The sequence below is a fragment of the Harpia harpyja genome, chromosome Z (genome assembly GCF_026419915.1).
Source record: "Harpia harpyja isolate bHarHar1 chromosome Z, bHarHar1 primary haplotype, whole genome shotgun sequence".
Lineage (NCBI taxonomy): Eukaryota > Metazoa > Chordata > Aves > Accipitriformes > Accipitridae > Harpia > Harpia harpyja.
Window position 1 is genome coordinate 93200672 of NC_068969.1, and position 26875 is coordinate 93227546.

General features: G+C 35.8%; 1 protein-coding gene across 16 annotated transcripts in view; it reads right to left on the bottom strand.

The window, feature by feature from the left end:
- ERBIN (erbb2 interacting protein) overlaps positions 1–26875 on the bottom strand; it is a 134831-nt gene that overhangs the window by 32205 nt on the left and 75751 nt on the right. For 15 of the 16 annotated variants that reach the window (XM_052775707.1, XM_052775713.1, XM_052775711.1 and 12 more), the window contains 13 exons: positions 25450–25528; positions 24580–24669; positions 18268–18324; positions 12144–12207; positions 10273–10347; positions 8226–8370; positions 7641–7713; positions 6368–6497; positions 5885–6000; positions 4799–4868; positions 3687–3786; positions 1534–1655; positions 788–958 (listed from right to left, as the gene is read on the bottom strand). In XM_052775707.1, the coding sequence (XP_052631667.1) occupies positions 788–958; positions 1534–1655; positions 3687–3786; positions 4799–4868; positions 5885–6000; positions 6368–6497; positions 7641–7713; positions 8226–8370; positions 10273–10347; positions 12144–12207; positions 18268–18324; positions 24580–24669; positions 25450–25528 (1292 nt within the window). The remainder of the gene's footprint in view (positions 1–787; positions 959–1533; positions 1656–3686; positions 3787–4798; positions 4869–5884; positions 6001–6367; positions 6498–7640; positions 7714–8225; positions 8371–10272; positions 10348–12143; positions 12208–18267; positions 18325–24579; positions 24670–25449; positions 25529–26875) is intronic. The other variant, XM_052775717.1, reaches the window with a different exon arrangement.

The window sequence follows — 26875 nt, forward strand, 5'->3', positions numbered from 1 at the left end:
GGATTAGGAACATTAGCAGAAAAAACATCCTGAAAGGTTTACAGTAACATATGATACTTAGAGTTAACATTATATATTTTGGGAAACTATGGAATGGAAAATCTGAGCTTTGAAATCACAAAGTATGAAATGCACCAGGTATGAATTGCAGAGAAATCTCTGCAGACTACTGAGGTACAGTCCCTACCCTTTGTCAATCAGTTTGATTCTCCTCCTTATTGGCGTCAATTTGTACCATTAAGTTTCCAGTTAAATTAAAAAAATGGCCAAGAATATCTACAATAAGACATGTCAGTACCAAACAATAATCCTACCACCTATTATGCTACATCAACCTGTTAGAAACTCCTGACTCCTGTACCAACTTGCTATGATTGCCTTCCCAGCTTATCATGTAAAACCTCCAGTCATGAGGGCAGCAGTAAGATCCTTAGGGATTATACTGAATTTCTTTGTGAAGTCTGCCATATAAAAAAGGATCAGAGGATGACAAAGATCCCATCCTCCAGAAACCGAAGAAGCCAGCTCCTTAACACATCCATAGTTTGTATTTGCCTGAGAATCAAGTCACTTTCCTTGTTTTTAGTGTCAGAGAAAAATTGCTACTGCAAACTAGACGTTTATTACAGACTTCTTTAGATGGCGAAGAGGTTAAGTTCTGTTCTTTAATCTGACAATTTTTCTTGCTAAAGCATTAATGGGGAAGGAAAAGAGAATTTAAAGCAATCAATGACACTCTAGATCTTTGGAAGTTCTTGAAAAGTCAGAAGAGAATATTATCTCTAACCTTTACCCCCACATCTTTTACAGAAACTGTCTGGCCTTCTCGTTTTGACTCCTTGGCAATATCTTCAGTAGGTTCTTCATCCTTTAGCCTATGTACAATTGTCTGGACTGTTTTAACCATATTCTTCAGTTCATCAGGATACGGAGTTGGATATCTCTTCAGGTTGCCTTCCTGTATCAAGTGATAATGTTCTACATTTAATTAAATGCTATAATTAAAACATCACCTTTAAAACAGAAAATTAATTAGGACAAAACAATGAACAATCTAGGACCTCCACTTTGCTGTTCAAGTGTACCTGCACTGATGCAGACTTAAGTGTACAAAACCCAGCACGATTATGAATCACTTCCCCCCAACCAAATGTGTCCACTGATTGCAAGCAGGATGAATTATGACAACTGTAATATACTTAAAGAACAATCAGGATTAATCATTGTTTCCCCACTATCCTTCTCCACGGCACCACCAGTCAGGCAGTCTCCTAGTTATGCCCTACATTGCCTTACATCAGCTGAGAGTTTTTCCCTTGTGCTCCACTTGAAAGGATCTGGCCAAAAAAACAAACCCCAAAACCCCCCAAAATATGGTGTTTCATCCTGTTAGATACTCTTAAATAATCACTGAAGGCTCATTTTCTTCAGCAGAGTGAAATCCACAGCTACGGTAAGGAAAAAGGGTAGGCTTCAAGGTGGGGATAAGAGGGAGGGATGCAGCAAGTATTCAAAAATAAATTCAATACTAACTCGAGGAGGTGCCTCTCTCTCATCTTTGTCTTCATCACACTCAAATGCCACTTGAGCACGCTGTTTCCGCTGTTCCTCCCACAGAGATGGATTGAAACTTTCATTATCAGATATGAACATAACTAAAAAACCAAAAGAGACTCTCGTAAGAATAGGATACATTATGTGAAATAAAAATCCTCTTTTTCTTTCTCTTGGATGGGGTTGGTGTGCTTTTGTATGCATTCTTAAAAGACAAGAGACTAGCAGCACCATTAATTGAAGACTAGGTGCACTGCCACTGCTTTATGAACTTGGCTGTGTAGTAAAAAAAATTCATGTACACAGCTGTACACTAGTCTTAATACTCACACTTGAAAATTTTCAGCAGAACTCTCTGCTGAAAAGTATTTTTATTCATATATATGTATAAATATGAAAATATGTATTTGTGTATGTGCGTGTATATATATATAAAGGTAAATTATACTTATATAGATTTATATAGCCTGACTTCAGTGAGGTGGTCTCATTAAGCACGTATAAGAGCATTTACCTGATTTCATTTAATGAAAATTTAAAAATGAAGAATAAGAATGACTTAGTGACAAAATCCTGCATTATTACTAATCCTGAAAAAAACCTAAAGCATCTAAAACTTACGGTAAAAACATGATTTTGCACTAGTTATACAAATGACAAGAGCTTTACAAAGTATTTCTTGCTTAATATTACAAGAGATAAAAAAATCTTTTGGGTACCCACTGTCTCTTATTCTAGCATGTCTCCATGCCTTGTGTTACATCAGCCAGGTTCTACTTTAGCATGCCAATTTGTCTAGTAAATCTGCCACCACCATCCCAGCAAATGTATATCCTTCACTAGCACTGTTCATATTAAATTCTTCTCTACCTGAAGTAGAAAAATACTTAATAATAGGGCTCAACAAGTGCACTGGAATATTTGTTACTCTGCATTTATTAGGTAAATGTAAAACTTTAACACATCTGAAAATACTCTAATAGACTTTACTATCACTGAAACTGTTCCTGACCAAAAAAAAAAGAACTTGATAAAGAATTTTTAAAAATTTAAGTTTTTAAAAAGAAGTCTATTGAATTTTAAACCTTCTGTTTGGAATGACCACCTCAGAGGCAGGTATTCTGTCAACTTAAGCCAACTAAGCAGTCCTTTCCTTGCCTACAGAAAAAAACCCCAGCACGTGGGTAAAAAAATGTTCAAATGCAGAGAATGTTTTCAGGAACTATCTTGCACTTCACTGAATCTCCAAATGATTTTATAATTCTCATGTTGTATCAGAGGTATTGCAGATGTATTATTTGCATTAGAAGGCACTAAAAGTGATGCACAATTTACTGGTTTTGCTGATATTTTTTGATTCCTCGTCTCTCAGTGTACTAGACACTTGTGCCATGGAACAGCAAATGTTGCCACTTGCCAGTTTTCAATTATTTCTATTGATATGTGCCCCCTCTCCATTTCTGTTAAAGCAGCACAAGCTTTTTTCTTTTGTCTGCAGATGAAAGAAAGTGGAGAAATAAAGAAATTTAACTCTCTTTCCCTAACTCCTGATGGGGTTACTCATGGAATGTTACTTGTTTCCCTTACTATTTCACAAGCATGCAGAAATAACTTTCTGGCAAGGTCTTAATATTTTGGGCCTAACCGTTTATAAAACAGTTCAGACTAAATGTGAATAATACGCTTTTTTTCTGCAGTTGGTTTTTTTTTTAACTTTTAAAATAAAACACAATGCTATTTCCAAAAATATGTACTTGGTAACGGAAGAAACATTTTGTCTAACATTCTGTTAAAATAGTCTGAAGCAGACACCTGCTAAGCAGAATTTCACCCCAAACCATTAAGCTCCATCTGAATTAAATAGGGTGTCACACTGGGAAGTGGCAACCATCACGGAACGTGATCCCACAAGTCCATTCCTCACCTCGCTCACTGAAACAGTTTCACCTAGAATTTACTAATACATAGATCACATTAAGTTACTGATCTCATCCTTCAGATGTAACTCTTCATCACTTACAAGTTTACTTCAAACTTGCATTTAAGTATTATCTAGTGAAAATCATATTAGCTGGACAGTCTTATTATTTTCAAAAGTGAGCATTCTGACAGGGTATTTCAGAAATTCTTACCATCCTCCGTCCTTGGCTGCTGAGGGAACATGTAATTGGTAAGCACTGTTTTCTGTGTGTCAGGGTCAGCTTCTTTTTGAAGAGGGATAAGTGGTTTAGACTAGGAAGCAAATGAAAGAAGAATATGTTGTGAGAATATATATGAAAAAGTAAATATGATCTATGTATCACAGAGCATGCCTGTCCTATTACTTTGAAGACTACCCTGCCTTGTATTAAACCATTTCTTCTCTGAATAATTTTCACAAAATGAAGTTATTATCATATCTGTCTTTGATTGATGACTGGCTTTGACTGAGAACTGAAACTCAGTAACAGCTTTAAGAGAAAAGCAAACACTGGATATTCAGAAAATAACCCAGTTTCTTGCTAGGACTTATTACTATCCCAAAGCAGGTTATGTGGAATACACAGATATATTTGGCCATTTAAAGTTGCAAACAATCATATAAAGAGAAAAAGGTTGTATTGACACCAGATTGAATATCCCTCACCCCTTACAAAAAAGGGCAGGGGATTCTTAAAATTACTATATTAGTAAAGGTGCTTTCATTATACTACATCTGAGGCTAGTGGATTTCTGGCAGCCCTGTACACCTTAATGCCATTCAGGAAATCAGCATAGTACAGAGGGCTTCAATACACTTCAAAAATACAAGCCAGAAGCACATGAGTTGCTGCTTAATCGCTTGAAACTCGGACAGTCACAGTTCAAAGGTGTGGCAAGAAACCTAGCTCAGAAAAAGGCATGCTAAGTTTCCCCAATGGTATAGCTGTGGAAGAGCTACACATTCAAGTACTAGCTTATCAAGGATTAACTCTCCTGTGTAAATAAGCCTGAATTAAGAAAAACAAAAACAAAACAAAAAAACCCCAGCATCTGTTAAATTGCATTTCCTAACAGCACAGAACTTTGCTAGAAGTATGAAAGTCTCCAAAGACTGGTAGGCTCAGTGTTGCTTATTTCAGGAGAACAGACATAGTAATGTCAAGGAAGTATTGATGTATATACACAGTACCAGGTCTCATTATTTAACAGATGGCTCTGTACTCGTCAATTCCAGTAGGAATAAAGTCAACAATCATCTATTTTTAATTCTAAAAAAATTCACCTGGTTGTCTGATAGCCACATAGCAGTGAGCTGTTGCAGTTTTGTAAAGGTAAATGGCAAATTCTTCAGTCTGTAAATTACAACAAGAATTTATGTAAGTACATTTATCAATACTGTTAAGAAACAATCCTGCATTAGCCTGTAAAAATGTTTAAAAAGGACATTTACAGATATAGTTAAATTAATAACTATTGCCGTTGAAAGGCAACAGCATTTAATTTAGATTCAAAGCTCTACCTGGAATTAAAAAAAAAAAGAAAAAACCCCAAACAAACAAAAAATGGCATTTCTGCCGAGTTTAGCAAGCTGCTTAAAAAAAGAGTGATAATGTAACTTGAATTTAACTCAGTTCAGTGACTTGAATACAATTCTGAAGACAATTAACCTGAATTAATTAATCTGAATCCTCAACATTTTATCTTTCAACATACATGCATGCCAGTTAAGAAGAAAATTGGTTTTTTCCAAGATACATGTGTGGGAAAGGGGCTGCCCTGCATAACAGAAGCTCTGGCATTAATGGATAAGTCAAGCTACAGACAGAGTACAGAGAAGCTGGACTGGCAGAACAGGAGGAATAAGTCAGACTTATCTCTCCCAACGTATTTCAATTCTACCAATTGGCAATTCCCAAAAGAGAAATGTTTTGTCTGTTTTTAATGACCAGCTCTAATAAAACACAACTCTCTTTTCCCCCTTCCCCACCACACTCAAGTGTTTTACACTATACTGTGATACTGTTTTGTGTCCTCCATATGCAATACAGGAAGCTATTAACTTTTAAGTAAGAATCAAAAGTTTTATGAAAATAACCAAACTAACTCCCCAGAAAAATACATGCTAACAATCGTGAATGTGTTGAAGCCGTGCTTCAATGCGTGTGCCATGTCATTAAAATAAAGACAGCTTAATACAAAGGAACTGCAAGATCCAGAATACAGCAGTAATACATTAAACACATGCATCTCAGTCAGCTAGTATGCTGTGCACGAGATAAGGAAAGATACCATAATATATTCATAACAATACCTCTACATTATTACTGCATTTTATACAACTTTTACTTGAATAAATGCATTCACAAACCTATTGTCACTCAGATTGATGACTTTTAATTTCTGCATATCACCCATTTCTTCAGGGAGAAATTCAAGCTTATTAGAATGCAGAAACAACACTGTTACATGCTTCCAGTTTCCAATCTGAAAAAAAAAAAAACAAACCCGAAGAATTAATTCATCTTAACAACTCTAAATATGCAAATTTTTACTGTTTTAAATCAATTGATATTACAGCTATTTTTGCCTGTAGAGTATAATTAGATTTATTCTTACATATTAAACCTTCTTTTAGTTTCAATACGTTAGCAACAAATTTCTACTTCGTGCTTAAGAAAATTCAGAATTTCATTATTTGAAAACTTGTATATTTGTATACATCCTCCTTTAAAAACATACGAGAAGAAAATCTACTCAAGAATTATTAACTTGTTATCCAAAAGTTGTACAGACTATATATTTTAAAATACGTTAAAAAATTCATTTTACAGTTTTGTAATTAAATACATACCTCTGATGGCAGCTGTGTTAAAAAGTTATGATCTGCAGCAAATGTCCTTATATTAGAGAGCTGCCCAATAGAGGAAGGCAATGTTTCAATCTCATTGAAACTACAGTCCAGTTCTTCTACTGATATTAACCTTAAAAAAAAAAAAAATTACTTCTCTATACAGGTTAATTCATCCAATATTAATTGAATACTTCAAGTTTAAATGAAGTTAAGACCACTATTAATTACAAATTATTTACAAATCTCAAATTTAATTCAAAATAAAACTCTGAAACCCAAGGGAATTCAAATCCAAGAAAAATCCTTTACTAATTGCCTAAAATGTGTTTTGGTGGTTTTTTTTCTTTGTTGGTTGACTGTGGGTCTTTTGGTGTTGTTTTTGTTTTGGTGTTGTGGGTTTGTTTGTTTTTTGTTTTTGTTTTTTTTTAAATCTCCTTTACACTGTCCTCAGAAGAGAGCATCCAGTGAAAACAGGGGGATCAGCAACATCACACATTTGTGTACTACATGAAAATGTGATAGCACAAGGCACTGAAAACATTCAGAATGGGACAGATCATAGCCAAAGAGGAGTTGAGTGCAGTTTCTGAACAAGAAAAGAATTTCAAGAGTTAGAGACAGTGAACCTAAGAATCTAGGAGTGAATAAGTATTTTGTAATTCTGACAACAAAAGATAACCTGCATTAACTATAATAGGAGAAAAGAAATTGGAACAAACACCCTTCATTTGTATAGCACTTAATTCTGAACCAATTATTTTTGCCATCATTTGCAAGTTTTAATTTAAATTGCTGAATACCAAATTACACATTAAAAAAACCTGCTGATGAACAGGTGAAAATTCTCCTTACAGTAGAAAAAAGATAAATGTGTGTGTTCAGATTCACTCTTTACGAGTTTTTTTGATAGTGGTTCAATCATTTGCAATATTTACCACAGCCACAGCTACGCTGCTGCCAAAAACCCATTTCAGGCAGCTGACTGCCTTTTTAAACATCTTGTTTTCTTTCACATTCAATTTTTCTTTTATAGATTGGTGGCTGCATTAATAAGTGAAGAACATATGTCTTTTGATATTAAATAGTACATAAAGAACATACAGGCTGCAAACTAGAAGTAAGATATAAAAACACTTGCTTTCAATTTTATTAAGGCGTTAACATGTAGAAGAAATTAAATCAAGTAGGTGTAAAAACATTCAAAAGAGGAGCCATTGTTACAGAAAAGTGTGCAGAAAGGCAATTCAACCTTTTATTCAGGTGAAATACCTACCCTCCTATGGAGTCTGGCAAATAAATTAACTGGTTTTCATCAATTTTAAGTGTTGTTACCTTCTTCAGAGAACCTGTATTAAAACGAGCAAGTAAATCAAAAAGGACATTTGAGTTCATTAAGTTTAGTTTTAATTCTAAATTAAGGGGAAAAAAAAAAAACTATGGACAAGCAAACACATCTTCTGTACACCTTTATTCTCTAGCGTGCCTGTAGTGCTATATACCTAACAAAATAAGCAGGCGAGCTTACTGAACTCGTTTGGCAGCTTACCATGTGCCAGCCATGGTGGGGGAGGGGTGTGGGGACAGGACAGGGGGAAGTGGGAGAGAAAAAAAAAAATTATTATTTTTTCCACTCTGTTACAGTCAACAGTTTCTCATCCATTCACAAACTACTGTATAAAGTCACAAATGCTCCAAAACAAATATAAATTTTATTATTCAGCTATGCATTACAGCTTTATCCAAAACTGGCACTTCTAATCAATTGAAACTTAGATCTAAAATGCCATTTGGCTATTTTTAAGTGTTCTGTGTCTAAACTATAAGCTTTTAAGAACACGAATTAACTGAAAATACAAACCAATAGACTCTGGCAGTTGCTGAAGTGAATTACTGGATAACAGTAGGTCTTGTAGGCTTTCACAACCTGAAATACCTTCTTCAACTACTTCAATGTTGTTTTTAGAAACATCCAAGTAGGTCAGTTGTTTCAAAGTGCCTATGAACTAAAACCAAGAGAAAATAACATGTTCTACAAAGTGCAAGTTCAAACCAAAAAATCCAGCAGATTTGACAACAAACTGTCTCTCAAGTGTAATGCCAGAGGAAAAGAGAAAACCTATTCATAATGCTGAAATACAATTTTATGCAAAATACCCACGCTTTATAATGACATAATTTGTGCAGATATGCACAGTTGATGTTTTCAACATACACACCACAGTAATTATGCAGGTCTCTAAGTCAGTCTGCTGCAAATTCAATGGTTTGATCAGTGACTGTGAATCAAGTAACTGAAGCTTTAGAACAGACTTCTGACAGAGATAGATAACGTAAGGACATCATTAGGCTCCAGTAAAGTCTTTTAATGCTTATTTTTGCATTTTGTATAAAACTGCATCCTACTTGTCCTGGTTTTAGCTGGGATAGAGTTAACTGTCTTCCTAGTAGCTGGTACAGTGCTATGTTTTGAGTTCAGAGCGAAGAATGTTGATAACACTGATGTTTTCAGTTGTTGCTCAGTAGTGTTCAGACTAATGTCAAGGATTTTTCAGCTTCTCATGCCCAGCCAGTGAGAAAGCTGGAGGGGCACAAGAAGTTGGCACAGGACACAGCCAGGGCACCTGACCCAAACTGGCCAACGGGGTATTCCATACCATGGGACGTCCCATCCAGTATAGGAACGGGGAAGGGGGGGGCAGGGATTCGCCGCTCGGGGACTGGCTGGGTGTCGGTCGGCGGGTGGTGAGCAATTGCACTGCGCATCATTTGTACATTCCAATCCTTTCATTATTGCTGTTGTCATTTTATTAGTGTTGTCATTATCATTATTAGTTTCTTCTTTTCTGTTCTATTAAACCGTTCTTATCTCAACCCACGGGTTTTGCTTCTTTTCCCGATTTTCTCCCCCATCCCACTGGGTGGGGGGGAGTGAGTGAGCGGCTGCGTGGTGTTTAGTTGCTGGCTGGGGTTAAACCACGACACTACTTTAGCTAAAAACAACAAAAATGAATCCCCAATTGTACTAAACCGAAGAAACAAGCCAAAATATAAGCTTGTATTACCTTTCCAGATGAACCAAGAATAAGCTTGAAGATTTGTGCACACTACTCTACTAAAATCTTCACAGGGAAGATGCAGTCACTTTCACAAATACAGTTTTACTTTTAATGTAAAGTAGAAATGATTAATACATCCACTCAACTCTTCAAGGAAGAATTAGCTGAAGTGAGGAAAGACAATTGAGAAGACTATTGATCAGGCAAGAAAGCCTCGCGTCAGAAGACAGCTAGTGACTTTAAGTCTGAAAACAGACCAGCTGCTTCCCAAATTTCAAGTACTCATGTACTAGTTTTACTACAACATAAGCACAGGTTCACAAGTACTGCAATAACAGGTCAGCCTAGACCCCATGTAATTCTGAGAGATGTCAGGAACTCAGACAAAGTCAAGAGAACATTTTCTCACGAACTGCCTATGCTCCCTGTATACACGGCACCTGAACAGGCATTGCTTGCTTTATAGCTGCGACCAGTAAAAACACGCACAACATACTTATCCTGTAAATTCCTGCTTGCTATCTAACACAAAATAATCCCTTTTTGTAAGGACCAGTCAACACTAAATTTGATCCAGGATTCGATCTAGGATTTTCACCCCTTTTCTGAATCTGAACATAATTTTTAGATGAGAGGTATATAACTATCAATGAAAGAAAAGCTGTGTACCCAGCTCTTATGATCAATGACAATTTCTAAGTGGACTAGTTAAGCATTTAAGTGGTATTTAGCCTTTTGGCTTTAAGTAACATTAAAATTACACAGCAACTTTAACATATATGATTGCTGATAAGGCAAAGACCACTGTAAATTAAAATACTGTATGTTTAAAACAGTAAAAGAACTTACCCCTGGAATAAGTGTTAGTCTATTACCATCCATCCAAAATTCCTTTAACCCACTCAGTTGTTCAAGTACTTCAGGCTGCAAAGGGAAGCCGTTTTTTAAAAACGTCATTAAAAAAATAGTGACAGGCAAAAACAACTCCGGTGATTCATCTATTGCATCTTTAAGTAACATCTTATTATAGCTGTCACATACACTTTTTTCACTGGGTCATCAAAGAAAACCCAGATAATTCACTTTCTGAACTGTCAATATATACTAGATAAACAAAAATGTTTTAAGAACTTGATCACAGCACTAAATAATCCTTACAGAAAGTGTGGGGGTTTTTTTACAGAAAGTATTTTTTTTTAACTGGAGCACAAAATAAATAAATGTTATGTGTATAATTTCCTCCTTCATGGAGGAGGTCTAAAAACCCTTAAATTCCACCAACTCAGAAGACCTGTTTTTCAAAAAGCACAATGATTTTGTGACTTTGGGGAAAAGGGAAACAAATTTTAATTTTCTAGCAAAGGGTGCGTCTGGATGATAGAAGCAAGCCACTCCATCCATAAAGAAAAGTGTAGGATTGTGCTTCCATTACAACTTGTTGTTGGAAGTATCTTATGTATCAGGGAAAGACCACTTCTTGGTAAACATCCATGTTGCATATGCTTTCCTATTTAAACTTCCCTCCCAAGAAAGTAACACAAAACAGGTGCTACTGCACCTTACAATTACAACCAAGTTCAGTTAAATGCAGAACTCAGTTTTGTTATACTGTAAATATACAGAGTTCCTGCATAAATTGCAGTCCTGACTCCCAATAATTCATTTTCTAAGAGAAAATCTTAACTGAAGACTACCTTTCAGGCAGATCTTTATCCAAAAAGCGGTTTCAAATCTTTTTGTGCTTTTACCAAAAGATCTTAATGAAGTAAGTTAGCAGAAGTTGACTCTTGTAGCTAAAAGGCTGGGAGAGATGAACCAGAACCAATCAGCCAAAAATATACCCAAACCGGTAATTCTGCAGCCTATACTTAGCTCCTTGCTGTTATGGCTTAACATGGGCCTGGGCACATTAGTTGAAGGCTCCCACAAGAATATCTACCCTGTAATGAGAATATGGCAGTAATGGTAATGGCTAGAAGTGTAATAATACTAATGAACAATTCCTTAAATGCACTTCCCTATCTGCCAAACCATAAAACTAGCCAAGTGTTCAGCTCTGTGCTCTGCATGTGGCACACAAAGGCTTGACTTCATTACATGGCAGGTCAGTATGTTCTGCTATACTTCTATTTCAGTTTCTTTATCCAGGAAATTAATTGTAGAAGCAGTGAGATGTTAAGTGATTGTAATATAAGATGTAGTTGTCTGCGAGACCATGAACAGGAAACAAGTCGATCCATGCTGAAGGAAAAATCTGAGCACCTCAACTGTAAATACCATTTTGAACAATATTCAAACTTAAAATTATTAGTTTCCCTTGGATCTAAATAGTTTGTAGAGAGTAACAAGCAGCAGATTATGCAGAGATTATACAGAACTTGCAACATTAAATACACCATAATCAGTGTTTAGAATTTATTATAAGCCAAATGATTATGTTTATAACTCAAACAAGTATTACCATTAATTTTTTACAAATACAGTAACCACACTATACCACAGAGTGTTATTTTCAAATTGAGGAAAAACATACTCATATTCATCAGAATATGCACATAATTTTTATAACAGGCTCCATAAAGTAGTATAAGGTATACATAATATTTGCTCAGTAGCAGAACTCTTAAGTTGATGTTTACATTTTCATATTGATAAGAATGGATTAAAGGATAAAGAGATTTATAAAAGATACAAAGCTCTGTTTCTAAGGCAAAACTCACCACTTCTGTGAATTCATTACTTCCTAAGTCCAGTCTCTCCAGCTGAGTCAGTCTGGACATGGTTCTGCACAGGAAGGGGATTAATAAGGAATTAGATTTAAGAAAACATCAGTTACATCCAATCTTCCTGTATTCATACAAATGTATTATTTTAATCAGTATTAACTAATGATACTGTTCTGTATCTGGACTGATATCTAAATAAGGTCAAATTTTCACACACTGTTCAACCAGGCACATATTAATGATTGTGCCAACTGTTGACTGTCACACAAAGAATACACTGCAACTCATCTACAGATTAGCTAACAAAAACTTTACCAAAAAAAAAACCCCACCCAAAACCACTTTACAAAAACTAAAGACCACCAGAGTAATCTTTATGATAAAGAGTAATTCAGTGAAGTTACTCTTCTTTTGAGTGCTTCAGCTTTTCACCTACAGTCACAGTAAGTCTCAGCAGCCAAGGCTGGTTAACTACACGTTTTCCTGTGCCTAATGATCAGCTAAACCAGAAAAGATCACTGTTGAATCACAGTAACCAACAGCACCTTTCTCCCTCTCCAGGCTGCTGACAAAGTTGCTTCCATATGATATGGTCTGGAATCCTAATTCTTTCTCTAGTCCTACAACAAATCAGATTACTAAATTGGATTTTGTGACACATCAATACTCTTTAAGCTAATTTATGGCAAAGATTAAAGCAATGACTGAAATAAAGTAAAAATCCATTATTTCAAGCTCTGTTTTAGCAACAATTTTGCTCCATTTAAGTTTACTTTGGGGACCCCACAGAGATTATCTACCACTGCACATCATGGGCTACACAATCGGTACTCCAGTCAACAGCAGTACTACCTAGAAATATTTACAAAGGGGCTGTGGATCCCTCATACGACATTATGCTCTGTATTTACTTAATAATAGATTTCCATAGAACAATTAATAATATCTAAAACTTTCAAATACAAACTACGTACACACACTAAAATTCTGGAAAAACTAAATATAATAGCTTCTAAACGGTAGAGTCTTTTATATTATCAGAATATATGTATGAACACTAACACCTTTAATAAACATCTGCATGAGCACAAGATGCTCTATGCAGCTATTCAAAGCTTCAGTTGTTCTTCAAGTACACCAAGTATTACAGTTGTTCTGATTATACAGTTCAAAAATTACATTCTATTGAAAAATGTCTTATTTATTGAAAGGAAGTTAATGTGATTATTAATATTATTCATTAAATACTCTCCAAAAAGGATTACACTCAACATTTGTCTATAGATATGATTTTCACTACATTATAGTAATTATGCTGGGGACAAACTAGGAATTTAGCATAAGTAGGTAAAGACATGATCAAGACAAAAGGAGAAGCCATTTTTTGCATTGCACACATGGTACACACAGGCTTTAGGGGAAAGCCTTTAACTCACATTCCCACTGTCTCAAAGAAGAAAAAGAAAAAAATACATAAAAAGGCTACTTCCAGAAGAATCTGAGAATCGTTTTCCCTCATTTGTCGAGGCTAATGAACAGGAGGATTATCAGTAAACCAACTGCTAAGATTAATTTTCCAATTCTAACAAATTATCTAAGTCCCTCTGAAATACTGTGTAAGCTGAATTTCTCAAAGCTTTATGAGACCATGCTAATACCAATTTTCGCGCCATATGTTGCCAACAAGTTTGCCCCAATGCATCTAGCAGAAGCACACTAAAGACTCACTTAAAGGATCTAGCATAACCTTCTGCAGCTTTCCAAAACTTCGTGGGCAACACCATGTTGTACTTTTACTGATGGCTTCAATTTAAAAAGGTTTTAGATTTCTTCTGTTCCCAAGCTATGTTAGCTAGACTGTGGGCTACTAGAGAGAGCAAGCAGTCCAAAACTCCACTGATGATCTAAACTTCAGCCTCAAAAAGTAGATTAAGGGAGATCACAGCTATGTGGGATTGAATTTGATACATTAGTTTCACTAAATGATTATTTGAAAAAAATGGCTTATTTTAACATTTTTATAATCCTTTCATTTCAACAGTTTTGAGACAGTGCCTTAATTTTTATTTGAACTGAATTTTCAGCTTAGAAATAACTACAGATTTTAAAAGTGAAGGAAAAAAACCCCAGGTAATACCAGAAATATGAATGAATTTTGATGAGGCTAAATTGAAACAAAGTTGGACAGGGTTTTTTTGCTGTGGCTTGAGATGAATGGAATTTTTTCTTTCAGTTCAACATGAACTCTTCTCTTTTTATTTTAATGGTTTGGTGAAAATACACAGTCACACACACACACACACACACAAAAAAAAAAATCTATCTCCCAGACCAACACACTCCAAGGTCTGCGTGACTTTTTTTCCTTCCTCCTGTACACCATTCAACTCTGAGGCCAAACCGTTTACACAGCTCACACCAGATTCACAGAATCCAAGCAATAAAGCTCCTCTCCTCCCCACTGCCAAATTACACGAGATACACAAATTCCACTCCAGTCCAACCCAAGATCTAGGTGCTCCCTTCCCATCCTGCCAGCGCTACATCCTTAATGGCTCTAAGGCAACCCAAGTTGCCATTCTTGCCTTAATCTTCAGTATTACTAAAAATAAAATAAAATAAAAATACTGCTAGAGTTTTTCATCAAGGGTCCTGGTCTTACCACTTGGAACCAGAGCAAATACCTGCAAATCTCTCTCAAGTATCTGCAAAATTAATGTTATGTAACACTGACAGTATAACAAAGTAACTTCACTGATTTGGGCCCTTTTTTTTCCTTGTCAAAATGTCTGTAAGCTAGCAAACACATCCACTCAACTGTAAAACATACACAAAAGTGTTTGCAAGACCAGGGCCTCAGTTACTTTCCTCCCTTTACCCACTGCCGGCCTAATCTATAACACTTTCAGCTATTCTAGGACTAATACCTTTTTGCTCTTCTGTATTGTTTGTAGAGCAACTATACCTTCAGACAAAACGCAAACAAAGCTTCCAATAATGTTAAAGTAACAGGAAAATTCAATGCTAAAGGAAGAGGAATACAGGATTGGAAACAAAAATCTACTAGATCACCAAGCTATACCTTTTTCTATCTTTGCTATGGCACTATATAATCTGTTCCATAAACTGAAGAATCTGTTTCATAATTCATATTATTGAACTTGCTGTCAAATCAATCCAACACTAAGGGATCAAGTAGTCTAAATTAGGCCTCAGATTCTGATGTTGCAAATAGTCAGCCTCCCTAAGGTTAACGCTACAGCTTACTTCAGATAGCATACAATTCAAGAGGTGTATGAGAGCAAGATTGCGCTCTGAATCATCGTAATTACACTCTCAAATAACTTGCTTCTTTCTAGAAAGTGTACTCTTTTTATTGACAATTAGGTAACAGACAGAAGCTTAAAAAAAGAATAAAAAAATAAACTTTTCTTGTTTCCATTGGACCATTTTCCCAACCTTCAGCTACCTATCAGATAAACGCCTCTAAAATAGCCTCTGTGTATTTTTGCTTTCCTTTCAGTAGAAATATTTTCACTGAGCTGGTTTGCGTTATCATACTACCAGTTTTGCAGTCTCTGACTATGGATAAGTTCCAAGCAAAATGATGCATTTGGCACAAAGCAAGGTTGATTTAGTGTGTTGGCATTAATTACCCATTTTGATTAGCAGTCTTCCACGTGCGTCACGCTTTAGTGTTACAAATTATGTGCATGTTTAACACAGCAAGAGGACTAGCTGATTTTGTAGAAATTTATCTGAATACATTTCTCATCACAAATACAGAAGAATTCACTGGAATTACAAAAATATTGAAAAGGTGAGAGTGACAGGGAAAAAAGGTAGTTGTATTCTATAGCAAAAGTATTAACATGTACTGCTACTTCTTATTAGCTTCAAAAAAACCCCATTGGATTTTCTACACTGTTTAAAGCTGTATAGTATGTTCCTTTCAAAACACACACTCAGGTTTGGAAAACTGTGTAAGTTCAAATTTCACATCAGCTTCTGTTCTAACATAACCATTAAAGCCAGGCCATGGACGCCTTCGTTGACCAGGTCAACTGGTGCACAGTTGTATTATCCTAAAAGGCAGATTCACCTCTTACATACTATAGACACCACAATGAATATTTCTCCCCTGTGTATATCATACATAAACAATGTATATTTCCAGTGCCTCACTGTAGCAAAATGTATATTAATGTGTTAAAAAAAAGAAAAAAAAAAGTGTAGTCTCAATAGTTTTAATCTCCCTTAACTGAACAACAGGAGTACCAGAACAGAATAATAAAGGTGGCAGCTCAGCATGTACTGTAGATCATTATGGAGGTGCTGCAGAGGACATCTTTATGACAGCTGCTGTTTAATTTTCCAGCAAAGATGAAACCCTGAAAACACTGAAGTCAACAAAAAAATTCCCAGCAACTTCAATAGAAGTTGTGTTTGGCTTAAATACATGACAGCATTTGTTTAAATGTCTCTTATCACTACAAGAGACCTCTGTAAACTACTCTTTTTAAAATATCACATGTAATTTATGTTATTAGTGTTAATTATGACAATTAAGGTCAGAGTAATTTTATAAACAAAATCTGTATTAGCTGTAAGTTTTAATTATAGCTACTTTTTCCTCAGTCAAGAGTAACTTAATTTACAGAGCTACTACCCCAAATTACATGTCCTCTAATTTTCTTCTACTGAGAACTACTGATAGCAGAAAGAGCAAAGGAGAATAGAAAGTATTTATATCACAAGAATGATAGAATGCTTCACACTTGGAAGATTTAAATTCAAACTTCCTGATGCCATACATTTCATTCCAGATATGAGTTCTGGCATCTTTATACAACAGACACCACTGTACAGCATCCAGGCACACAAAAAGGGAATTTGAACAGGACATACCCCTTGGTCATGTCTTAAGCATATAATTAGCTACAGTCACTAAGAAAATTGGCTGTTGTACTTGAAGGGCTGGCAATTCACACTTCAGCCTGCTGCGTGCAAGTCTCCGCTAGCATATGAGCTGGACAGAGCGAATATTCAATTGTTAGCTCCTCCTCTTCTCCACCAAAACATCTTACATCCACCAAAACAAGTACGTCTCTCTACCAATTTCTGTCGCCAGAGGAGGACCCCTTTTACAGTACACCACAACATATTCAGGACTCTACAGCTGGTTATTCACATCCCATCTTTGAGATCTCTATTTCTCTCTTCACCAACCTTTCATACCTCTGCTAACCCACTTAGACCTCCAGGGTCCAAGTCAGAAAATTCAGAGCATTGCTCTAGCTCACAGAAACAGCAGGAACTGCAACACCATTACCCTGGGCTTGTTTGATGAAATGAGTGAGAATTGCAAGGCTGGGTTTAGAAAGATGCTAGATTTTAAGAGAGAGTTACAACTGGATTTACTGTTAAAAAAAATGCTGTAAGAATTTCCAGAACTATTTTACTATTACAGAAAACAGGTCTGAGGAACACGCTGCCATTATGTTAAACAAGCCTGTTGCACTGTAGAAAAGGTATGGCTTAACATAATCCATGCAACACAGTAACGAGTTGTTACTTTCCTCAGCCCTGAAGTATATGAAACTAAAAAAAAGCATTCAAGTCATGCGAATCACATTGCCTCAGTCACTCTGAGCAAGCACCTCAAACTCCACATTTGATTTAGAGCTAATGATCTTAATTACCAATGCCTAAGTCTCAGACACTCAGCCATCAGGAACCGTACCCAGAAAGGCTTCTGGGTAGCCGAACAATACTGCGTGCAAGAAGCATCAGACATGTCAGAATGATGTCAGAAGCATCCCCAGCATGCTGACTTAAAAGCTCAACAGGTGGATCAGAAGTCCACAGAGCTGGACAGGGACAGAAAAAATAAAATAAAAAATCTCTGAATAGGCAAATCGCAAAATAGGCAGACCAGTCACTCTGAAGGGAGATAAAATTTCAGCAGTAGGAAGGGAAAGTTCCTTGTGAGAACTTAGTCCAGTTACTTAGCTATACATCTTAAGCTGTGATATACTTCTCAATATGCACTACATTATTAGTATAACTACAGAAAAAATGCTCCAAAGTAGTTTAAATAAATGTCATCCATACTTACTTTGGCAATATTTTTAACTGGTTTTCTCTAAGTTCCAGTATCTGCAGTTTTGTTAATCTGTAACAGAAAGGCGTAATAAATTATCACAATATACTCTATTTTATGACAAAAGCAATCTCTGAACTTATTTATATTGCTGAATTAAAAAAAAAAAATCTACAAATTTGAAATATTCTTTCTGTAAGAATACAAATACATTTTGTGCAAAAATCTGCATGCTATCTTAAATTCACTTACTCATAGGGGTTTGCTTTGGTAAAGCAGCAAACAAACTAGATCTTGCCTGCTCTTCTGCACTTGTTTGAATATATTTGTTTTCTTTCATCCCAAAGATTTTAAAGCACTTCATTGGATTCATTAGGGTACATGTTATCATCATATACGGAAGTACACAGGAAGTTATAGAAGAAAGGTAGGATCAGTCCACACAAGTTAATATGCTGAATTTCTAATACTGGCAATGTATCAAACCATTTCATATAGAAAGCCTCATCAGAGGAACACCTGTGGTCTTCTGCATGGTAAAAACAACCTTTAAATTCATCTTGGATTTCCTTCCACGTTCTCTTTCTAGTCAGCTTCTTAATCCATTTTGATATTTCTGTTAGGCAGTTTGACCTTTCTTTCAGGAAATCCTTGGTTGCAAGATAAATAACCTCTAAATCCCCCAATCAACTGCTTGGCCAAGATAAGGTCAAAGCAGTCTTGACATTCAAGCAATGTACCACCCCCAGTGGAATTTTCTGCATCAGGACAGCAGTGACAAGACTATCTCTTTGTTAAATGAAATGCAGAAACTGAGTTTGGTTCAAATACAGACAGGATTGTAAAGACAAGAGTTCTACATATGACCCACTAACAGCCCTCATACAACATAAAATAGGGCATTAAGCTCCCTGACTCAAAAAGGAGCTTAGTGAACAGACCAGAGTTTCCTGAAGGTGCTTAACTGAGTACGCTGTAAGGACAAAAACCTTGATTTTGATTAAGTAGTAAGAACTATACTTAAAATAGAAAGCTGAAAACAGTATTTATTTTTCCTCTAGACATTTGCTCACTTCTGGATGAATTTGAAAGCAGCAATCTGCTGCGCCTACGAATAACCTAAGAATAGAACAGTCACCTTGAAACAGAGCAGAGGTCAACGTAGCCCAGCATTGCAAGCAGTACTTGCCATCTGGTTAGCAACTGCTGGAGGGGAACGTCCTCCCCCCAACTTCTCAAAAAAAACCCAACACTCTAACCATGCTGAAAGAATACCCTAATAAAAATCCAGTTCATGGTAATATCACTGCTGTCAATCTAGGACATAACTGGAAAGGACTTCCTAGGCTTTCTACCCTACCTGCATCCTAAGTTACAAATCTGTGACAAAACAGACTTGTTTGTTTAAGCATGCTCAGATTTGAATGGTTGTTTTGGGCTTGGACTTCTGAACCCGAGACCAACCAAACACTGCATTAGGCACCAGTTGGTGTTTTGCTTTGATGACAGGGAAAATTGCAACACAGTTTGTAGTTTTTCTTCACAGCATGTGTATGCAGTCAAATTTCTCAGTTGAATGCAGTAGAAGCAAACCTCCATTCATATGCTAAACTATATATATATGTACACACATACACATATACATATACATGCACACCCACACATTGTTGACTTTAGCCAGAACTGACTGTACTACACTTCTAATAGGCTAATTCTGTGAACTTGAAGACTGCTTTTGGTGATAGAAAGGTTCATAACTTTGTGACTTTGTTTCATATTCTACTCTTCCTTCAGCTAACCCTAAGAAATTGGATATACAATTAATGAATTTCTTATGTGTAGAGCTACACAGAGGCTACTAGGGAAACATTTTCAACCTCTCCTGGCTGGGAGATACAGGCTGTGTCTAAATTAGTAATTTTCTTGCAGTAACTAATGAGAAATATTGGACTGAAGCAGTTGTCACTTCTTCCATTATGACTGGAAGGGTTAATTCAAGTTTAATGTAATAATACACATCAAATACTCAGTCTAGCTGCTCTTTAAATTGCTGGTATAAAGACCCATGCTATGCGTCTGAACTGCTATAATGGAACTGAAAAACTGGGGTTTAATTTGGAAAAGAAATACAGACAGAGAACTAGTGCACTTATACTAAAGGAAAAACAGAAGTCATAGTGGCAGAATGTAAATTTCCTATGCCATTCTGTCACAAAGATTTATCATACGGAAATAGTTCATTTCTCAACTTGAAAAACCCATAACCACAGAAATATTTACATATCACAAACACAAAACTGTAACAAAGTATTATAGAACTTTAAGTATACCTGATGTAAAGGTCTCAACAAAATTATTGTTGTAGTATTGCTATTTAATGTAGCCACCTTAGCCTGCTTTTAAAACGTAGCTAAACTTTTAAATAAAAACTCTCTACATGAACATATTGCCAGGATAAGATCAAGATTCTTCCTAAATCTGATTTCTTTAACTATACAATCTGTAAAAAGTGTAAAAAAAAAAAATATACAGCAGGTATACTTAGAAACTTGCTGTTCAAGAGCAGTCATCCTTTGGAAAGTTAAAAATATTTCATACAGAGATGTTCTTTATTTTTCACCTCCTTTGCAGTTTTGCTAATGCAGATTTGTTTTTTTTTTAAATTTTAACTAAAATATAAAGGCAAGAGGACTGAAATATATGTATCCTATAGCAGGTTGCATTTGCAAAAGTTTCAGCAAAATTACATATATGTAACTAAATTAAGTCCCCAATTTGATTATCACTGTACATTTATGTAAAAAATTACTCCCACATAGATACTACTAAAAATATCTACTACTGCAAATACTACTGGCAAATTGTTGAGAAAGAAGATTAAAAGTAAATTCATTGCAACGGCAAAAAACCTCTGGAAGCAATACCCCATTACAGACAACACTCAGAGTTTTTAGAATGACACTGAAGATAAACTCCTTGATGATCTTAAACACCGATCAGTAAATAATGTTTCCATCTTAAAGCTCTGTCTCAAAATTAGCATGCAGTGAGCTTCAAGTTTAGAATGCTCTGCTTATATATTTGTATATTTAAATGTAAATATACATGAAGTATTTAGATACAACAGATATGGTTTTCTTGGGTAAACATAAGCAATTCTAGATTTCTGTGCACTGGCATAAAGGCTAACTCTGGCATCCATGCCAATATTAATGCATTCAAATTAGAATTTCAGAGTGGAGGAAAATAAAAAACATATTATCACCTCAATGTTCCAAAGGAACCGGCACATTTTAATCAAAAGTCTGGTGATTTTTAGTAAGTCTAACATGCTGGACTGGTACAACACCACTGAAGACAGCAAGTATGTAACACTCATAAAGAAGGGGAAAAAAGATTGGATAATCCTGACCTTAATAGTATGCAAAGCTTTAGCACAAATTTTGAAAATGAGAATAAAGCATGGAGGTAAATGTAATAAAATGCTGCATAGATATACTAAAAGTAGTTTGCATGACACGAAGTTTTCTTCCTTAAGCATCAGGCTGAATGTTACTGACAGAGGTGCTCAAAGACCCATTTTGGGACTATCCTGTTCAGTATTTTTTAACTGCAATCTTAAAGGATAGGAAAAATGTTTAAGTTGGCTGATCAAGAAAAAAGAGTTGGCTGATTAAGAAAAATCAAGAAGGGACAAGATGCCACAGCACCAAGTCAAGTACTCATGATTTCCCTGTAGAGTCATCAGCCATTTCTAAGTGAGCTGTCCAGTGCATTAGTTGGTCATACACTAGGCAGCTGCAAAAAGGGCTAGGGGAACATTAGAGCATAACCACAGATGTTTCCAAGAGAAACAAGAAGATAGTCATGACACTGTACAAGCCATGAAAAAATCTCAATTTGAATTCTAAATATAGCTATATATGTCATCAACCTCTGTCAAAAAGAAGAAGATGAATTCAAACTGAAACTTGTTCCAAGATACATTAATATAACCAGGCACAAACGAAAACCTGCCATACCAGAAGGAAACAGAACTTTGTTTAGTCTAACAAACCAGCAGGTGGGAGAATAGGGGACAACACTTGTGAGAGATGACAGCACTTAAACTGTGAAACAAATTAATATGAACAGTCAGAGAGAAACTAATGTGGGAAACCAAGTTTCTAACCTGAACTGCTGGAACAGAGACCCTGACACATGGAGCATAAAAACCTTCCTAGATTTAATATGGCATTGGCTTAGTTTTTAAGAGGCATTATTGCCTATAGGTGCCAGTAAGAGCAGGCAACAGAACTCAGTTACTTCATACGTTCCCGTGTAATGAAAAGTAATAGCTATAAGGCCATATACAAAACAATTAATGCACCAAACTGGAAGAAGCTGAAGGCCTGTCCCTTATGGGAATAACAAACAATGCTCTAAAATATCCCCAAAGCTTCTACCGGAGCTTTTTTGTTTGTTTTTAAAAAAAATATTCCCATATTCTGAAGGCAAGTTAAAAGACTGTTTGCATTGGCAAGTCTTTATACCTAGTTGTAAAGTTGTGGGACGGCAGAGCAGCCTGTTCACTTAAAGAACAAATGCTCAATGTCAAAAGGGTCTGAACCTTACTTTGAAATTATATTTTACCAGTTACTTGTTTTCTAATTTATTTGATCTAAACATTATCTTCCTATAGAGTAGTATTTATTCTGTGCAATACCATTATAAGCAGGTAACTTATACGAATACTTAATATTCATTTAAAAAGAGCTGATGAGAAAAGTCTTAATTTCAGATTCATTCTCCTACCTACAAGCTAGGATGCTGCAAGTCACTATTTATATTTTAAAAACAAAGGCTGAATTCCTCATAGCTATTAAGAGAAACACATTGGAGGCTTTCAAGTTGCCTTCAGTAACTGACTTATTCTTAAGCTGTTAGTAATTAATGACTTCACCATTTCCCTAACCATTAAGCATTATAGAAGTGGACAGTGATGAAGAAAAAATTATGAGGCTTTTTTAAACTATGTGTAAGATTAACTACTTATAAGACGAACTGTGTCAACCTGATGTCTTCAATTTCATCTGTACTGCCTCTTTTTTACTTAGAAAGTCTTGCCATTTGGTTAGACTATTAAAAAACAGACCCGAAAAATGTATAGGCAATCATTAAAGTGCCAACAAGTAAAGACTATGCATCTTCCAGATATTTCTTCTTTAACCTTAATGAGAGTTTTTGAAACACAAACTTTGTGTACTAGAAACAAGCATGGTAATAATGCTCCTGCATCATAAGCAGCTTTTTTGTTAGCTGAGTGTGTAACAGATCTGGTGCTTTTAATTGTTCATCAGGGAGTGACTAATAACTGGACAGAGAGGAATAAACCAACAACCATGATGACAGATGACTAAAACTAATGGTCACTAATGGACTGCACCTGTGCTCATCTTTCATTGTACACCTCCCGATCTGCCAAACTTCTGCAGCACCCTATTTGGGGACTTTTCTAATCTCTTATGAACCGTGCTAACCCAACTATAACCATACGGCCTAAGGCAATTGCTTTCACACAGCAATATGCCTGGTTAACTAATAGCCGTATTTCCTGAATGAGAGGCTTGGTGGACATGTTATGGGGCAGGAGAGTGATAATCTAGGAAAAAAGAGCATAAAATAAGATAGAAGAGAGGGGAAAAAAGCAGAAATGGCTAAACCAGCATAGTAAGGAGAATGGGATGAACTATGCTCATCTAGGAGTCTTCCTTTTAACAATATTACCTTTCACTTTTGCTCCGAAGATTTAATCCACTTTAAAGAAGTAGGGGTTTAGTACTCCTCTTGTATTTAAGCTATTACATGGAACAATTTTGCTTAGTCAGCACACTGTAAACATGCGAAGTCTTTCAGAAAGATTCCTGACAACAAGGCACTTGAGAATTACAGACGAGCATAAAGGAATCTGTGCATCCAGGAGAGGACAAGTGGAATTACAGATGTCATTATTTGCTTCACTCCAATTGCTAAAAGATAAACAACCCGTATTTCAGAACTACTAGTCTCCCACACTTGCCAGACTTGTGTTGTAGAAGAAGCAAGTATGTACATGAGTTTCATTTCCTGGCTTTCCGTAAGCATTCTGTCTGTCCTTCAAAAGCCCAGTTAAAAAATGGTGATAAACATTCAGGTTTTCTTTATTTTTTAACTAATATGTGGCATAAATTGATTTGTAATGTATACTTCTTCCCCTCTTCCAGTTCACACTTTCCTTGAGAAGCAGCAGAAACTGCTCTGTATAAATTTAAAACTAAATGTAGATACTAAGTTTCAAACGCAACTTACCTGCCAAAATTGGCTGGCAAAAACTCAAGAAAAGCATCATTCAGGTACAGCTGTGTTAGGTTTAACAGTTGGGAAAATCCATCTGGAAGCCTATATAGAAAATAAAATAATGTAGTGCCTTTGTTTCAATTATATTCAGGGCATTAAGTCATATTTTCTTAAACAACAGTATAGCATTTAAGTCCTACATATTGATAACTTTAAAATTAAGGTGGTACCAAAATTTCTACAAAATTGCACTAGATACTTGTTCTCTGTAAGATTAGTGTCAAAATTATTTTTAAGTATTGAGGACAATACCTACAGGCAATAAAAACTACAAACAACAAATGTAGTCTTGCTATGTATTTGTGATCTCCCGACACCTAATGTGGAGGAGGCATTCATTAGAAACAATAAGATAAATTAAAACCTACGCAACACCTTTTTTCCCTAGAAGAGTTATGTTGCGCAAAGTTTGTATCTCTGGCAGTGCTACTTCTGGCAAATTAATTTTGTCACTACAGAAGCTGACTGGGAAATCTACTTATATAAGCTAAGTTTGAAAAACAGTGGTACAGGCTGTAGAGTAGAATTAATTATTGTAATTAAGAAAGAAAACTCTTGGCATATTTCTCTATGTTCACAGAAAAGTGATGGACTTAAAGCTGAGAAAGCAACATGGTATAATGCAGGATTGCCCCCATAACCTATTAACTTGGGCAAAATACTTTAATGACATAGCTATACTGTATCACAGTGAGGTTAATGAAGATACTTCTCAGGTAACTCTGCCCCTTCCCTCCAAGGGCTGGCACGTGTCTGGGGCAAGTTAAGAGACTCAGCAGTGTTTGCACAAAATATAAAACACAAAAAAAATGACAAACTTACTTTGAAATTGGATTTACGCTGGCCTCAACAATTGTCAAGACTTTACAGTTTTTTATATTTTCTGGAAACTCCTGTATGCCTGCAAGATACAGGGAGAGGTAGGGAAACAGTCTTCAATTATTAGACTCCATCACAGGCATAAAAACGATGCACATAAAACCACTAGCCATAAAAACTTTAATTCATTTAGCAACCAGTGAACCGGTTCTCTGTTTTTTTCATTTTAGATAGTTTTCATTAAAGAAATACTCTTATTCAATATAATTTCTTTTACTATTCTATTCCTAAAGCATTTCGTAGTGCTGCTTAGCAGGCAGCTCACCAAGCAGCATTATAGAGACACAGTACACTATCAATTCCTGCTGCTCATTACCAAATATTAAAGTACTTGTACTTTGTAACGTACTTAAGATCAGGCCCTCAGTCCCAATATTTTTTTTTTTTTTTAAAAAGGCATTCATACACACAATAGAACAAAGTTTCCAACAGGATCTGTTTGTCAAATGCATGGCTTGTATGACATCCAGGTGAAATGGTAAGGCTTCAAATCTTAAAGTATGTTTACAGCATTCACAGTTCTGAATAGGTATCCCAAATGTGACATATGCTTGCTGTTAGCTTCAGATTATTTGTAGAGAAGGACAAAAACACTGCAGACACACTTATGTCTGAAAATTAAAACAAAAAGGAATCTCCTCTTTTTCCAAGGTTATCTCCAGAAACACCAGAGTGAATCTGCAACCCTCACATCTGCCAATTTGTACTTGTGAGAAACTGACAGAACAAGCCTTGAAAACAGAAGACAGGTATCCACCATGTCAGTAGGAAATCACTACTGAATCACTCTACTGCCCAAGACTTCCCCGTCAATTTTTATTATACCATAAAACCAAATAAAGCTATGGTTATCACAACTGCAGTTGCTTTTCCAATGTATCACTACATTGTTCTTATACCCAGGGACATGTGTTTTTATTTTAAATAAACTTGTCCTAAGTATAACCACCATTCATACTGCAATCCTTCCACTTGGATTAAGAATACACTATTTTTTCAAGAAAAATCCATACGCTAGTAAAATAAAGTTAAAACCAACTGTTTTTTCAGGTGACAGAAATCTTGGCTCTTTGTCTTTCAATTAATGCATGTAATTGTGTCTGCTTCTAGAGTGCTTTATCAGGTGTGTGGAGAGGGCAGCCTGAACCCAGGGAATAAGACCACTAAGAAGAAACTGTACTCTGTGGATGCTCACTTTTAGGCTAGTGAAAGTGTGAAATTTTATGCTGCTCCAAGCAACATCAACTCTCTTACAATCCAGCTGCAGAGAGGAAGACAAGGGCAGTGTGTCTTGTCACTCAGATTGGCAGGTGGGACTTGGTTATGTCTCTCCATGTATCTGTTCTGAGAATACTGAAGCAGAAAAAAA